Source organism: Oncorhynchus masou, chromosome 24 (assembly GCF_036934945.1).
Source record: "Oncorhynchus masou masou isolate Uvic2021 chromosome 24, UVic_Omas_1.1, whole genome shotgun sequence".
NCBI classification, from domain to species: Eukaryota; Metazoa; Chordata; class Actinopteri; order Salmoniformes; family Salmonidae; genus Oncorhynchus; species Oncorhynchus masou.
The window spans coordinates 77,656,512-77,673,820 of NC_088235.1; the positions used below are offsets into that span (position 1 = coordinate 77,656,512).

The following is a 17,309-nucleotide window of genomic DNA, read 5'->3' on the forward strand; positions in this document are numbered from 1 at the left end:
ATTCTCTCAAACAGCTTCATGTGTTAGTCACCTAGAATGCAATTCAATTAACAGGTGTGCCTTGTTAAAAGTTAATTTATGGATTTCCCCCCCCCCTTTTTAATGCATTTGAGCCAATCAGTTTGTGACAAGGTAGGGGTCGTGTACAGAAAATAGCCTTATTTGGTAAAAGACCAAGTCCATATTATGGCAAGAACAGCTCAAATAATAAAAGAGAAATGACAGTCCATCATTACTTAAGCCATTAAGGTCAGTCAATATGGAACATTTCAAGAACTTGCCGTCGCAAAAAACATCAAGCGCTATGATGAAACTGGCTCTCATGAGGACTGCCACAGGAAAGGAAGACCCAGAGTTACCTCTGCTGCAGAGGATAAGTTCATTAGAGTTACCAGCCTCAGAAATTGCAGCCCAAATAAATGCTTCACAGAGTTCAAGTAACAGACACATCTCAACATCAACTGTTCAGAGGAGACTGCGTGAATCAGGCCTTCATGGTCGAATTGCTGCAAAGAAACCACTACTAAAGGACACCAATAATAATAAGAGATTTAGTTGGGCCAAAAAACACGAGCAATGGACATTAGATTGATGGAAATCTGTCCTTTGGTCTGATGAGTCCAAATTTGAGATTTTTGGTTCCAACCGCCGTGTCTTCGTGAGACGCAGAGAGGGTGAACGGATGATCTCTGCATATGTGGTTCCCACAGTGAAGTATGGAGGTGTTGCATTTCACTACACTCGCAAAAACATCTGCCAACCATGTGTATGTGACCAATACAATTTGATTTGATATGATGGTGCTTTGCTGGTGACACTGTCAGTGATTTATTTAGAATGCAAGGCACACTTAACAAGCATGGCTACGACCGCATTCTGCAGTGATACGCCATCCCATCTGGTTTGCGCTTAGTGGGGCAAACATTTGTTTTTCAACAGGACAATGACCCAAAACACACCTCCAGGCTGTTTAAGAGCTATTTGACCAAGAAGGAGAGTAATGAGGTGCAGCATCAGATGACCTGGCCGCAACAATCAACGACCTCAACCCAATTGAAATGGTTTGGGATGAGTTGGACCACAGAGTGAAGGAAAAGTAGCCAGTAAGTGCTCAGCATATGTAGGAACTCCTTCAAGACTGTTGGAAAAACATTCCTCATGAAGCTGGTTGAGAGAATGCTAAGAGTTTGCATTAAGAAGGAAAGAAATTCCACATATTCACTTTTAACAAGGCACACATGTTAATTGAAATGCATTCCAGGGCACTACCTCATGTCGTGAAGCTGGTTGAGAGAATGTGCAAAGCTGTCATCATGGTAAAGGATGGCTACTGTGAAGAATCTAAAATCTAAAATATATTTTGATTTGTTTAACACTTTTTAAATTACTACATGATTCCATACGTGTTATTTCATAATTGTGATGTCTTCACTATTATTCTACAATGTAGAAATCAGTACAAATAAAGAAAAAACATTGAATGAGTAGGTGTGTCCATACTTTTGACTGGTATTTAACATTTACATAAGTCATCAGACCCTTTACTCAGTACTTTGTTGAAGCACCTTTGGCAGCGATTGCAGCCTCGAGTCTTCTTGGTTTTGACGCTACAATCTTGGTACACCTGTATTTGGGGAGTTTCTCCCATTCTTCTTTGCAGATCCTCTCAAGCTCTGTCAGGTTGGATGGGGAGAATCGCTGCACAGCTATTTTCAGGTCTCTCCAGAGATGTTCGATTGGGTTCAAGTCTGGGCTCTGGCTGGGCCCTTCATGTACATTCAGAGACTTGTCCCGAAGCCACTCCTGCATTGTCTTGGCTGTATGCTTAAGGTCGTTGTCCTATTGGAAGGGGAACCTTTGCCCCAGTCTGAGGTCCTGAGTGCTCTGGAGCAGGTTTTCATCAAGGATCTCTCAGTACTTTTCTCCGTTCATCTTTCCCTCGATCCTGACTTGTCTCCCAGTCCCTGCCGCTGAAAAACATTCCAGAAGCATGATGCTGCAGCCACCATGCTTCACCGTAGGGATTATGCTTGGTTTCCTCCAGAATTTTGGCATTCAGGCCAAATAGTTCCATCTGGGTTTCATCAGAGCAGAAAATCTTGTTTCTCATGGTCTGAGAGTCTTTAGGTGGTTTTTGCTTTGTCATTATGGGGTATTGTATGTAGATTGATGAGGAAATGTTTTTATTTAATCAATTTTAGAATAGGGCTGTAACAAATGCGGAAAAAGTCAAGGGGTCTGAATACTTTCTCCGAATGCACTGTAGCTTACCATAAAGAACATCATAAAATATCATTAAAATCTCTGGCAACAACTCTGGTGGACATTCCTGCAGTCAGAATGCTAATTGCACGCTCCCTCAACTTAAGACATCAAATCTGTGGCGTTGTGTAACAGGGACATAAACACTTTTGTGCACAACATTTGAGGAGTTAAGCTTTTTGTGCGTATGGAATATTTCTGGGATTATTTTTCAGCTCACGAACCATGGAACCAACACTTTCCAAGTTTTGTTTATATATTTTTTCCACCGACACGAAGCAATCTATGAAGTTGGCTGACTGGTAAACCTCTTTTTAGGGAGAGAGGGTGAAAACTATCAGCTGTGTGCACATTTTATCTATTGTAGTACTTAGCTTGTCCATTTGTAAGAAGTACATCAATGAATTGTACAGTTATTTTCCATAGTGAAGGAAATTGATTGTAATCTAGAGTTAATGTAGTTTTAAAAAATAATGTAAATGGACTGAAGTAGCAGGATAAATACTACTAATAATTGTAATTAACAATATAGCACTATCGAATGATATTAAACACTCTATTCAATTAATGAATTATGGCAGCTGCAAGTGTGTGTGTGTTTGTTAGTAGTATGTGAGCATGTGTGAATGTGCAGAGTCATTGTAAGTCTCCCCAGACAGACAGTGTGGTGAAGAAGGAGCATGACAAACCCAACTCTGCAAACAATATCTCCACTTCAAGAATGACAACGGTAAATGCCTAATTCATGCATTAACAGAAATTAATGTAACCAAATGACGGGGATTGATGGTACATTTACTAGACCTACTGGTTACATAGGTAATGGGGAATGTATTAAATAAACAAAGGGCAAACAATTCACACAATGGCTACAAGTAACACAAATCTAAGGAAATATATATGGAAGTAGTTTAGTGCACCACCAAAAAAAGGGGTTACAAATGGATGAAAATCTAATTTTAATAACTTCTTGATCTTTTTAATATCTCTCAGATATAGGACAGACACTTTAAAACAAACTTCTGTTTGATTTATTGTTTGGCTGTCTGTTTTTCCATGTATGAATCAATGTGTTTCTATGGACTCAAACCAGTAAGGCAAAATTCAATGTTTCATCAAATTATTTGGAAGTCCTAAAATTCCAAATTGAATAGCTAAATGATTCTTGGTATGGCCATCTTAAAACAATTCCATATGTCAGCTTAGTAGAACACCCTCTTTAGGATTGCTTTAACTTCGCGTGTTAAACATCCCACAACATTGAAAATCTTGAACGCACGCTAGACAACGCGTCATAGCCTACAGACGTGCCAAGTCATATGACCTTACCTTAGTGCAAGCTCACGGAAACAGAGGAAAACAAAGGACTGCTCAGCTGCGGTAGTGTATAATTGGTTGATTTCAGGATTTGTTAGATACTGTGTTGAACTAGCTAACTATTGTTGTTAAGACGAAGCTTTTTTCCGTGCTATATATGGTACATTTCTGTTGTACTTATGGATTTGTATGGAGACATATGTTGCCTAATGCAGATTGTTTGTCCCTCATACAAATCGGTCATCTCTTTTTCTTTTGCACTTTTGAGTTCAGCTATCCCTCGAGATGGCAGATAAGAACTTTCTGTTATTCTTGTTCATAACACTCTGTACGGTCATTACATGTGGTGAGTTTGCCCTTGTCCAACTAACATAACCTCTGATTTAATATCTTTCCATTTAAACATCCCCTATTTGAATACTGAAATGTCATATTCCTTCAACAGATGGGAGTGTATCCCTATCTGCTCCAGCCACTGTAAATCTGGAAGAGAAAAGTTCAGCCAATATCACCATAACACCTAGGTAACTATGATTATAGCTGGTTCTCTACTACCAGTTTTTATCACTATTATATACATTTGTTGTGATGCAGTGTTTGGCATTTCTTTATTTTTGCAGCTCTCCTCAGAATGTCTCAACACTCATTATTTTTAACTTCACCGACTCCTCTGCAAATGTTACCTCAATACTTCAACTGCCTCAACAGGTATGCATTTTGTTTAATTCAAACAGACTGAAGAGCAAGAACCAATAACCATGTAATTGATTATTAATGCACTTTGATATCTGCATCTATCATATTTAAATGAACTACAGTGGCCACTGTGTGTAAAATAAATACTAGCACTTACGTTGTAGGCATAAATGCATATTATGTCTAAATGTAACAATTGTTTACAGTGACTTTTTATATATTTTATTATTTAAGTGCAGTGTTTCCGACATTATATGTCCTGTATTTCTGATCTCCAGGTAGAGTTGCCTGCAAACGCCACATCAAGCACTTTTGAGGTTCATGCAGAACATGTGGGTCAGGTGACAGCCTATTTATACAGCAACAACACTGGCATTGCAAGGTGAGCTGTACAGAGTTTCTGTCAGTGAATTTCAACTCCATGAACATGTCTCACTTTCAGACTGATTTTTAAACCAACATAATGTACTAAAAGTCCCTCATTTATGTTTTCCAGCCATAAGACCCGAATCCGTTTCTTGGTTATTAGAAGCAACACTGTTGATATCATTAACCAAGTAATTGGTTGGATTTACTTCCTAGCATGGTCTATATCATTCTACCCTCAAATATATGAGAACTGGAGAAGAAAAAGGTAGTGCCTCTGATACTTGGACTTCTTTCTAAATCCTTTGCATCACAGGATTTAGTTCTAAAGGACTTTTGGATATGGTTTCTAACTAACTTTGTCTGTTTGACAGTGTGGTGGGGCTGAACTTTGATTTTCTGGCACTCAACTTGACAGGATTCATTGCCTACAGTGTCTTCAATGTAGGCCTCTTCTGGGTTCCGTACATGAAGGTAATCGTTTGCGTGCCATCACAAACGGTGTAACAAATTGGGACGAATACTGACTTGAGATCTGCACACACAGCTCTGCAAATGTTGTCAGTCATGCATTGATACCAATGGGGATTTGCGCTGGATAGTCTATGGTCCTATTGACTCAGTTTTTACTCCACATGGTTATATAGCAGTGTGTTTTTTATTTACAGGAAGAGTTTTTGAAGATAAATCCAAATGGTGTAAACCCAGTGGATGCCAACGATGTGTTCTTCAGTCTCCATGCAGTTGTGCTGACTCTTGTATATGTCTCTCAGTGTGCCATCTATGAAGTGAGTAACAATAGACCAGTCTTTAGTGGCTTCCTAAATGTCCCCCTTGGTTATACACAGGAGACAGATGTTGGCTGGCTAAATAATGATTAGCTTATGTTTTGATTGTTGGCAAAGACAGATATTCATCTGATCCTTTGAGCATTTTTTGTTGTTGTTGGAAGGAAATCATTTTTGTCAAGGCCTCAAAGAAACATTGACAGTTAAAAGCATTGTGAAAGTGATTGTGTTCCTGTGTTGCAGAGAGGAGGGCAGATGGTGTCCAAGATTGCTATTGGCCTTCTGGTGATTGGTTGGACGTTTGCCCTGGTCACCCTCTTTGTTGCTGTGGCCAGTAAGATCACCTGGCTGGAATATCTCTACTATTTCTCTTACATCAAGCTAGGTGTCACCCTCGTCAAATACATCCCACAGGTATGGATTTCATAATATTTTACTGCATATCCTATGGTTTTCGCTTATGCAATTAGCATTTGCTACAGTAGATGTTGTTGCGCCTCACTTGGAAATGTATGTATGATGTTATTGATTTTCATGATCACACACTCTGTCCCCTCAGGTCTACATGAACTACCAAAGACAAAGCACAGAGGGGTGGAGCATTGGCAATGTGTTGCTGGACTTCACAGGAGGCAGCTTCAGTCTCATTCAGATGTTCCTTCAGTCGTATAACAACGGTAAGGCTGCCCACGCTTCCCGTAGTACACTAATGTGCACATGTCTCAGTAGAACAGGCAATAATTAGTCAGTGAAAATATTTACAGGACAGTCTCAAAAATTCAAAACGCGTCTTCAGTTGCAGGCATTTAACATTTTTATTGTCGTCATGAATTGTTTGTCATTTATAATCATTCATTGTGTGTATAAAGTACATTTGGAAAGTACTAAGACCCCTTCACTTTCCACATTTTGTTATGTTACAGCCTTATTCTAAAATGGATTAAATCTGTTTTTTCCCCCACATCAATCGACACACAATACCCCATAATGAAAAATCAAAAACAGGTTACGAAATATTTGCAAATGTATTAATTATTCAAGCTGAAATATCACATTTACATAAATATTCAGACCCTTTGCTCAGTACTTTGTTGAAGCACCTTTGGCATTGATTACAACCTTGAGTCTTCTTGGGTATGACGCTACAAACTTGGCACACCTGTATTTTGGGAGAAATTCCCCTTCTCTGCAGATGCTCTCATGCTCTGTCAGGTTGGATGTGGAGCATCGCTGCACAGCTATTTTCAGGTCGTCTCCAGAGATGTTTGATCAAGTTCAAGTCCGGTCTCTGGCTGGGCCACTCAAGGACATTCAGACACTTGTCCCGAAGCCACTCCTGCGTGTTCTAGGCTGTGTGCTTCGGGTTGTTGTCCTGTTGGAAGGTGAACCTTCGTCCCAGTCTGATGTCCTGAGCGCTCTGGAGCAGGTTTTCATCAAGGATTTCTCTGTAATTTGCTCTGTTCATCTTTCCCTCGATCCAGACTTGTCTCCCAGCCCCTTCCTCTGAAAAACATCCCCACAGCATGATGCTGCCACCACCATACTTCACTGTAGGGATGGTATTGGGCAAGTGGTGAGCGCTGCCTGGTTTCCTCCAGACGTGATGCTTGGCATTCAGGCCAAAGAGTTCAGTCTTGGTCTCATCAGACCAGATAATCTTGTTTCTCATGGTCTGAGAGTCCATTCGATGCCTTTTGGCATCTCGGAGCTCTACAGACAATTCCTTCAACCTAATGACTTGGTTTTTGCTCTGACATGCACTGTCAACTGTGGGACCTTTATATAGAGAGGTGTGTGTGCCTTTCCAAATCATGTCCAATCAATGGAAATAGGATGCAGCTGTGGTAAATTCAAATCAAGTAGAAACATATTAAGGATGATGAATGGAAATAGGATGCACCTGAGTTAAATTGAGTCTCAGTAAAGTCTGAATAACTATGTAAAAAGGTATTTCAGTTTTTATTTTTAGTAAGTAATTGTAAATACATTTTAGATTTTTCAAAGTAGTCACCCTTTGCCTTGACAGCTTAGCACACTCTTGTTATTCTCTCAACCAGCTTCACGAGGAATGCTTTTCCAACAGTCTTGAAGGAGTTCCCATATGCTGAGCACTTGTTGGCTGCTTTTCCTTCACTCTGCGGTCAAACTCATCCCAAACCATCTCAATTGGGTTGAGGCCAGGTCATCTGATGCAGCACCATCACTCTCCTTCTTGGTCAAAAAGCCCTGACACAGTCCGGAGGTGTGTTTTGGGTCATTGTCCTGTTGAAAAACAAATGATAGTCCCACTAAGCGCAAACCGGATGGGATGGTGAATTGCTGCAGAATGCTGTCATAGTCATGCTGGTTAAGTGTGCCTTGAATTCTAAAGAAATCACAGACAGTGTCAAGAGCAAAGCACCCCCACACCACCTCCATGCTTCACGATGGGAACAACACATGCGGAGATCAGCCTTTCACCTACTCTGTGTCTCACAGACAAGGTGGTTGGAACCAAAAATCTCAAATTTGGACTCATCAGACTAAAGGACAGATATTCACAGATCTAATGTACATTGCTCGTGTTTCTTGGCCCAAACAAGTCTCTTCTTATTGGTGTTCTTTAGTAGTGGTTTCTTTTCAGCAATTTGACCATGAAGGCCGGATTCACGCAGTCTCCTCTGAACAGTTTTTGAGATGTCTGTTACTTTTTTGGGGTTGCATTTTCTGAGGCTGGTAACTCTTATGAACTTCTGTAGCAGAGAACTCTGGGTCTTCCTTTCGTGTGGCGTTCCTCATGAGAGCCAGTTTCATCATAGCGCTTGATGGTTTTTGCAACTGCACTTGAAGAAACTTTAAAAGTTATTGAAATTTTCTGTATTTACTGACCTTCGTGTCTTCAGTAATGATGGACTATCATTTCTCTTTGCTTATTTGAGCTGTTCTTGCCATAATATGGTATTTTACCAAATAGGGCTATATTCTGTATACCACCCTACCTTGTCACAACACAACTGACTGGCTCAAATGCATTAAAAATGAAAGAAATTCCACAAATTAACCTTTAACAAGGCACACCTGTTAATGCATTCCATTCCACTACCTCGTTCAATTCCAGGCTGTATCACAACCGGCCCTGATTGGGAGTCCCATAAGGTGGTGCACAATTGGCGCAGCATCGTTCGTGTTTGGCCGGTGTCGGCCGTCATTGTAAATAAGAATTTGTTCTTAACTGACTTGCCTACTTAAATGAAGGTTACGTTTTATTAAAAAATAAAAAATAAATAAAAGTCTGGTTAAGATGATGCCAAGTGTGCAAAGCTGTCAAAGGCAAAGAAAGGGTGGCTACTTTGAAGAATCTCAAACACCTTTTTTAGTTACATGATTTCATATGTATTATTTCTTAGTTTTGATGTCTTCACTATTATTCTACAATGTAGAAAATAGTAAAAGTAAAGGAAAATCCTTCAATGAGTAGGTGTCCAAACTTTAGTCTGGTAAGGTATAGATATCTTTTCATGTTTATATATATATACAGTGCCTTGCGAAAGTATTCGGCCCCCTTGAACTTTGCGACCTTTTGCCACATTTCAGGCTTCAAACATAAAGATATAAAACTGTATTTTTTTGTGAAGAATCAACAACAAGTGGGACACAATCATGAAGTGGAACGACATTTATTGGATATTTCAAACTTTTTTAACAAATCAAAAACTGAAAAATTGGGCGTGCAAAATTATTCAGCCCCCTTAAGTTAATACTTTGTAGCGCCACCTTTTGCTGTGATTACAGCTGTAAGTCGCTTGGGGTATGTCTCTCAGTTTTTCACATCGAGAGACTGAAATTTTTTCCCATTCCTCCTTGCAAAACAGCTCGAGCTCAGTGAGGTTTGATGGAGAGCATTTGTGAACAGCAGTTTTCAGTTCTTTCCACAGATTCTCGATTGGATGCAGGTCTGGACTTTGACTTGGCCATTCTAACACCTGGATATGTTTATTTTTGAACCATTCCATTGTAGATTTTGCTTTATGTTTTGGATCATTGTCTTGTTGGAAGACAAATCTCCGTCCCAGTCTCAGGTCTTTTGCAGACTCCATCAGGTTTTCTTCCAGAATGGTCCTGTATTTGGCTCCATCCATCTTCCCATGAATTTTAACCATCTTCCCTGTCCCTGCTGAAGAAAAGCAGGCCCAAACCATGATGCTGCCACCACCATGTTTGACAGTGGGTATGGTGTGTTCAGGGTGATGTGCTGTGTTGCTTTTACGCCAAATATAATGTTTTGCATTGTTGCCAAAAAGTTCAATTTTGGTTTCATCTGACCAGAACACCTTCTTCCACATGTTTGGTGTGTCTCCCAGGTGGCTTGTGGCAAACTTTAAACAACACTTTTTATGGATATCTTTAAGAAATGGCTTTCTTCTTGCCACTCTTCCATAAAGGCCAGATTTGTGCAATATACGACTGATTGTTGTCCTATGGACAGAGTCTCCCACCTCAGCTGTAGATCTCTGCAGTTCATCCAGAGTGATCATGGGGCTCTTGGCTGCATCTCTGATCAGTCCTCTCCTTGTATGAGCTGAAAGTGTAGAGGGACGGCCAGGTCTTGGTAGATTTGCAGTGGTCTGATACACCTTCCATTTCAATATTATCGCTTGCACAGTGCTCCTTGGGATGTTTAAAGCTTGGGAAATCTTTTTGTATCCAAATCCGGCTTTAAACTTCTTCACAACCGTATCTCGGACCTGCCTGGTGTGTTCCTTGTTCTTCATGATGCTCTCTGCGCTTTTAACGGACCTCTGAGACTATCACAGTGCAGGTGCATTTATACGGAGACTTGATGACACACAGGTGGATTGTATTTATCATCAATAGTCATTTAGGTCAACATTGGATCATTCAGAGATCCTCACTGAACTTCTGGAGAGAGTTTGCTGCACTGAAAGTAAAGGGGCTGAATAATTTTGCACGCCCAATTTTTCAGTTTTTGATTTGTTAAAAAAGTTTGAAATATCCAATAAATGTCGTTCCACTTCATGATTGTGTCCCACTTGTAGTTGATTCTTCACAAAAAAAATACAGTTTTATATCTATGTTTGAAGCCTAAAATGTGGCAAAAGGTCGCAAAGTTCAAGGGGGCCGAATACTTTCGCAAGGCAGTGTATATATATATGTATGTCGTGTTAATGTTGCAGGAATAACCCACCCACCCAGCTCTTTCCCTGTGTCTGTGAGAAGAACAGACAAATCATAACATAAATAATAACTACAAAAACATACAGAAAAGGAAAAGGGTTATTTAAACAATGTATTAAAAAGGTTATAAAAGTACATTGAAATAGTGATGCATTTTGTTGTTGTTTTTTCAGGTTAATTCCATCGATCTTAAACAGAATTGTGACTTATTACATTACTTGCTGAATTAATTGATGGTCTATGTCAGGGTTTCATGAGTTTTTCTATTGTTTCCTAGATGAATGGAAGCTCATCTTTGGGGACCCCACAAAGGCAGGACTTGGCTTGTTCTCCATATTCTTTGATGTGGTGTTCATCATTCAGCATTACTGTCTGTACAGACGTAAAACACATTATGAGCTTGTGGTTGACCAGGAATAGGCTAATTGTCTTTTACTGTTTACCTCTGCCAGTGAGTCCAAATGATTTACTGAAGGACTAATATAAGGGCTTTCTTCTATGTAGTGTTCCCTGTCATTGAATGGGAAGCTATTTAGACATAGGGGGGCCATACTTCCTCGTCTCCAAAATGCGTCAGCCAATTAAAATATTTGGTGTAGTTGCACGTGATCAAACACTATTGGTACTTTCAAGACAACTGGGAACTCTGTGGGTTGGGGGGAATGAGGTTGAATCATGACATCAGTGATCAATCTACAGGTCGGAAAGTCAAAGCTCTAGAAAGAGGCTAGAGTTCCCGACTTGGAATTCCGAGTTGGAAGACTGCTCAAAGTATATTTTCCCAGTCGTAGATAGCCCCCCCCCCAGTTCGCAGTTGTATTGAATGCTCGGAAGTGTCCGATTTTCCAGGTTCCGGTTGTTTTGAACGCGGCATTAATGTTCCCTTCAGATAACCTGTCAGATTTAGGCTGCTTTCCAAACACTTAAAAGACTCAGCCCTCAAATTAAGTGGACACTTCTGAAGTATTATTATTTTTTTCTTTTGGAAAAGTTTTGACACAATTCCTTTAAAAACAGCTCATACATTTTTTACATCATTTATACACATAAAAACGGCAACAAAGCATAAAACACAGCATTTGAAAGTTACATTTAAATTGCTAAAAAGTACATGTTGTTAAAACCAATGAAAACAACCATGAATAAAAGTACTTTCTTTGTAAAAACATCAAATCTGTAAAAGCCATTTAAAATGTGTACTAATGATCTAACAAAGGTAAAACATTTTGAAGTATTATTATGTCTGATGAGTTGACACTTGCAGGGCAAGGGAAGAATGAATTAATTTGAAATGGACTGCTCTTGCCAGGAAATGTGTCACTCGTTCATCCCACGGTTGTGTTTTCAGTCATCATGGAACTGTTGCGTGTGCCTTTATATGCTCTACAGTCAATTATGATTGCATTTCATATCTTGGCTAGAAGACAACGCTTTCCGCAGACATTGAATGTTAGCCTTCCTACTATATCCAGAAATTACAATGTATAAGTGTGATGTCAGGGAAAGTTATATGCACAAGCAAACGTTTCCAAAAGCCAACCAAACAAAAACATCATGACTTTTATGATGTGTTTGAGCCGTCATGTGCATTAGTAGCACAACTTCTAACTTATTTACATTTGTTTCTACTTACACTTGTATGTTGACTTCTCCATATACTGTTGGTTTTAAGTTTTGGCGGACTTTTTTTAGTGGATGTACAATCATCGCAAATTGAATATGGGGCTTTTCAAGCCCTGGAGTGAACATAATTGTAAACTCGATCAAAAGCGAGGGCAGAAGGGCTTACGCTGCCAACTTCCCTTGCTTAGCTAATCATTTGGACCGACGACAAAGGAGGCTGCCGTGATTCCCCCAATTTAGATAAAGGTTACATTTAAAAATAATAATTTAACGTGCATAAGTGGTGGAGGGTGTTTATTTTATGGGTTGGAAATGCAACCTTAGCCTTTTGCTAACTTGCATAGCTGGCCCGTGATCATATCTGGTTCAAATGCTGTATCGATCAAATACAATCGTTGACGTAGTTGGACCTGATCCAACACGTTTTGATGAAAGTGTCCTTAACAAAAGTCCAACGACACGTTCTGATAATCAAAGCAACTAGATCACGTGTGTTTGACTGACTGGTCAAACACACGTGCTAACTCCACGTAATTGTTGCAGATTGTGGCAAGGGTTTGAATCTCATGAGCTTATTTCCCCCCTTTTGAAATGCAGAATTATTTTTTGTGTCAGTGTGTTGAGAAGTGTAGCCAAAACCATGTGAATGAAGATTACACATACAGTTAATGAGGAGCTTCTTGTTGGAGTCCCTTTTGCAGACCAACACAGGCTACTGGCACTGCTACATAAATAATCGTCACTTCTATAAACTATATTACATAGATGTTAGTGCTGTGCGATTTTAACCGGCATCGGTTCAATTATTTGAATTCTATTTCTTTCCGTTTTATTTCTGTGAACTAGATGTAACGTTTCTATACAGATATATTAGATCATGCATTTCCAACAGTCCAATATTCTACATAGTTTAGTGCAGAAAACGTGGTGATTAATTACAATGAGAATAATCCATTGCGTGCCAGTTTAAACTTGTCTGGTCTGTCCTGAGCAAGGCAATGGGGTGCGTTCGTAAATTCATTTTTGCTATCCACTGATTTCAGAGCACTCTCGTTTGTGTGCCAGAGTGCAGAATAACTGATATAATTTACGAATGCGCAACACCTGTTGAAATTGAAAAGTGTCAGTAAAGGTTGGGGGGAAAAACGCAAATAAATTGTTGCTAGCAGCAGTTAGTCACTAATGCTCTAGATAACGTGACAACAGCCCAACTAGCTCTGCTAGGGCAAGTAAAATGGTCAGAGTGAGGTGTTGTCTCATTTGTGTGTGGAAGTAGCTAGCCAACTTTAGCCAGTTAGCTTTGGCACTTAACTGCCGTTGAGGTCAGAATGCTCAAATCGGCCCTACTCTTCGGCCAGAGGGTCCAGTGTCCGGCCTGAACGCTCAGAGAGTGAAACGCTCTGAATTTACTTAAGTGATAATGCCAGAGAAGCCGGTGTTTTGAAGATGTATTGGCACAGGTGTTTCGTCTTGGGCCTGCAAACCGTGCCATTATATCCTCCGAACTCCGGGTTCGAGGGCATTATCACTTTTATACAACGGGTTACCAACATATTCGAGTAATGATTGACATATTTTCATTAATGTTATTTTGATAAATGTATTCATATTATTTCATCCTTCCGCAAGATATAGTCCAGACACAAATCTAGGGTTGCTACCCAAGCCGGTTGGTCATTTCTTCTGAGACACAGTCGTTCAAAATTTTTTTTTTCCAGAATCTATGGACATGACCCAGTCGTTCGTTCTAAATGTGCCATAACCATACTGGCTGGAAAAATTCGTATCCCTTGCCTGCTCTAGCTAGCCATAGTTGGCTAACTCACAGTCGCGTCAAACAGTGCTGCCAGAATAACAACAGTAGCTGCATTTGCTTTTGTTTAAGCTGTTTTCTAGTGATGACATGTATTTGGACATCCATAACAATGAGCTAATGAGGTGTGATTTCGCATAGCATAGAAAATGTGCTCTCCCATCAGGACAGTTGTTCAGAGGTTCAGAGCTTCAATGCCATACAACACTCCTTCCATGGCCTCCAACTGCTCTTAAACGCTAGTAAAACCAAATGCATGCTTTTCAACCGTTCGCTGCCTGCACCCACAAGCCGACTAGCATCACCACCCTGGGTGGTTCCGACCTAGAATATGTGGACATCTATAAGTACCTAGGTGTCTGGCTAGACTGTAAACTCTCCTTCCAGACTCATATCAAACATCTCCAATCTAAAATCAAATCTAGAGTCGGCTTTCTATTCCGCAACAAAGCCTCCTTCACTCACGCCGCCAAACTTACCCTAGTAAAACTGACTATCCTACCGATCCTCGACTTCGGCGATGTCATCAAAATAGCTTCCAATACTCTACTCAGCAAACTGGTTGCAGTTTATCACAGTGCCATCCGTTTTGTTACTAAAGCACCTTATACCACCCACCACTGCGACCTGTATGCTCTAGTTGGCTGGCCCTCGCTACATATTCGTCGCCAGACCCACTGGCTCCAAGTCATCTACAAGTCCATGCTAGGTAAAGCTCCACCTTATCTCAGTTCACTGGTCACGATGGCAACACCCACCCGTAGCACGCGCTCCAGCAGGTGTATCTCACTGATCATCCCTAAAGCCAACACCTCATTTGGCCGCCTTTCCTTCCAGTTCTCTGCTGCCTGTGACTGGAACGAATTGCAAAAATCGCTGAAGTTGGAGACTTATCTCCCTCACCAACTTCAAACATCTGCAGCTGATCGCTGCAGCTGTACATAGTCCATCGGTAAATAGCCCACCCAATTTACCTACCTCATCCCCATATACTGTTTATATTTATTTACTTTCTGCTCTTTTGCACACCAGTATCTCTACCTGCACATGACCATCTGACCATTTATCACTCCAGTGTTAATCTGCAAAATTGTAATTATTTGCCTACCTCCTCATTCCTTTTGCACACAATGCATATAGACTTTTTTTTCTTTCTACTGTGTTATTGACTTGTTTATTGTTTACTCCATGTGTAACTCTGTGTTGTTGTCTGTTCACACTGCTATGCTTTATCTTGGCCAGGTCGCAGTTGTAAATGAGAACTTGTTCTCAACTAGCCTACCTGGTTAAATAAAGGTGAAATAAAAAAAATAAAGAGGAGCTAGCCAACCACACAGCTAACACAATCACTTCAAACTGAAGCTGGAAAGACTGCAAAGTGGCTGCAGTTCGTTTCATTTGACCTTTTTCAAATGGATATTGCTTTGTATATATCCATAAAAATGATGCTAGCTGATTCAGGATTTCGACTGAATGAGAAACACTACCTGCCTGTCTGTCACGTCCCGACATCTCCGCTGTTGATAACTAAATGTTAGTCTAAAAAAAAGAGATATTGCCTAGATTATTTTTATAGTGGAGATAAAGTTTATAAATTGCCTGGCTGGGCTGATGAGAGTGGATTGCGCAGCCAGATGGAACAGGGTAAATAGGCATTTAAATGTCATATATTTCGCTGGTGGCAACTTGCGGAATAGACACCGACTGGAATGCGGTTTTAACCAATCAGCATTCAGGATTAGACCTGCCCGTTGTATAATAAAAGACAACCTGACAACGCTCTGAATTTACGAACGACCCAGAGCTCACTCTGACACTGGAGGCAATTTAAGAACACATACATGGAGAGAAGTGAGAACGTGCAATCCAGAGGGATAGAAAGCAGTTGCTTCGCCAGCCTGAAATGTGATTTATAGTTGGTATTCAGCAGTCATAAAAGTACACCGTATTTACTTTGAAGAACTACTGAGATAGTGATTTTGTCAGACACCATAGACGGTAGCTCTTTGAGGTGTCTTTGAATTAAATAATAGTTATCAAATAAAACACATTTGATGAAAGTAATGTTAAGTGATGGGCAGTCACTACCACCATGGGACTTGTATTAATTGTTTTATTCTGTTACAGAATTCAACCCACATAATGCATTTAATGTATACAAAAACAATATGGAAACGCAAGTCGAAAAAGTGATTATTTTTCCAGAATCAAACCCGAAACCGAACCGACCTAAAAACACTAATCCCTCAGCACTAATATATGTGTAGGCTACACACAACGTTTTATATGCATTATTATAATAATCCACTTTGTCACAAATGCATTATTTGAGTCTAGCATTGAGGACCAGCAATTAACAGTGTTTTTCTTAACAAAAATGCATGATGCAATGTGAGCTTGAACTCATGGTTTATGAGCACTGTCATTTTATTGTCAACAGTGTGTGCCACCAGGACCGAATAATGACGGGACATGACAGCTATTTGACAAGTCCATAAGGCTCTTCAACTTTTTAAACAATATGATACACTTTAAATATTGTATAGACCTCTTATCTTCCTGTAAAAGCACATTGATGTGTGTGGAACGGATGTGCGAAAACTTGGGGTTTTGTCATATGTGAAAACGTGCCCTTTGCAATCATGCAAAATTGGGGCACTATACTTGAAACATACCAAGCAGAATTTGTAGGTTTAAAATATCCTTCCTTGTGGCCATTTTTACCTATTTTAAGAAATGCCATTGGTTAGTAACGTTGATACAGGAAATAATCACTGCCACCTGCTCAGGTTAGCACAGGGCTAAATGTGTCAGGCTATGTAATGGGAACAGCTAACGTGTGGCGTTTGATCACGTGAAACTACATCAACGATTTTAATTCGCCAATGCACATTTTGAGAAACTTACTTTTTAAGCAAAGGCCCGTTTTTAAACTTTTTCTGTATGCCTCCAGGGCCTTTGCTTAAACAACTTTCAAATGATTGTAGGATAATAGGGATTTCATTGTGTTCCATAAATTGTGAGTAAATTATGGTTTAATACCACTAAGGGAGGAACTGTTTTTTTATAATTTTTTTTACTGACTAGCATCGGCCTTGAACTTGTCAATCTGTCAAAGCAATGGCTCACTTTTTGCAATACAATACGACTGTTTTTAGTTTTATTTAATTAAAAACAAAATCTATATTTGAAAGATAATTGCTATTTTGAATAGACAGATAACATGATGCTTTATTGTCAAATTAATAAAATATTTTCAACTCAATTCA

The 17,309-nt window shown here is 39.8% G+C and overlaps 1 protein-coding gene across 1 annotated transcript; it reads left to right on the forward strand.

The window, feature by feature from the left end:
* Positions 1–3,607: 3,607 nt before the first annotated feature.
* Positions 3,608–17,305, forward strand: LOC135512718 (cystinosin-like). The gene is made up of 10 exons (XM_064935030.1): positions 3,608–3,925; positions 4,025–4,103; positions 4,200–4,287; positions 4,554–4,657; positions 4,772–4,909; positions 5,016–5,115; positions 5,310–5,429; positions 5,673–5,843; positions 5,989–6,106; positions 10,882–17,305. The coding sequence occupies exons 1-10, from the start codon at positions 3,865–3,867 to the stop codon at positions 11,022–11,024; spliced, it is 1,122 nt and encodes a 373-aa protein (XP_064791102.1). The 5' UTR covers positions 3,608–3,864; the 3' UTR covers positions 11,025–17,305.
* The last annotated feature ends 4 nt before the right edge of the window (positions 17,306–17,309 follow it).

Bases quoted from the DNA above. Each gene is read 5' to 3' on its own strand.
- LOC135512718 (XM_064935030.1), top strand. From the start codon at position 3,865: ATGGCAGATAAGAACTTTCTGTTATTCTTGTTCATAACACTCTGTACG. The intron at 4,910-5,015 runs GTAGTGCCTCTG...TCTGTTTGACAG, and splicing joins GAGAACTGGAGAAGAAAAAG to TGTGGTGGGGCTGAACTTTG. The intron at 5,430-5,672 runs GTGAGTAACAAT...CCTGTGTTGCAG, and splicing joins CTCAGTGTGCCATCTATGAA to AGAGGAGGGCAGATGGTGTC.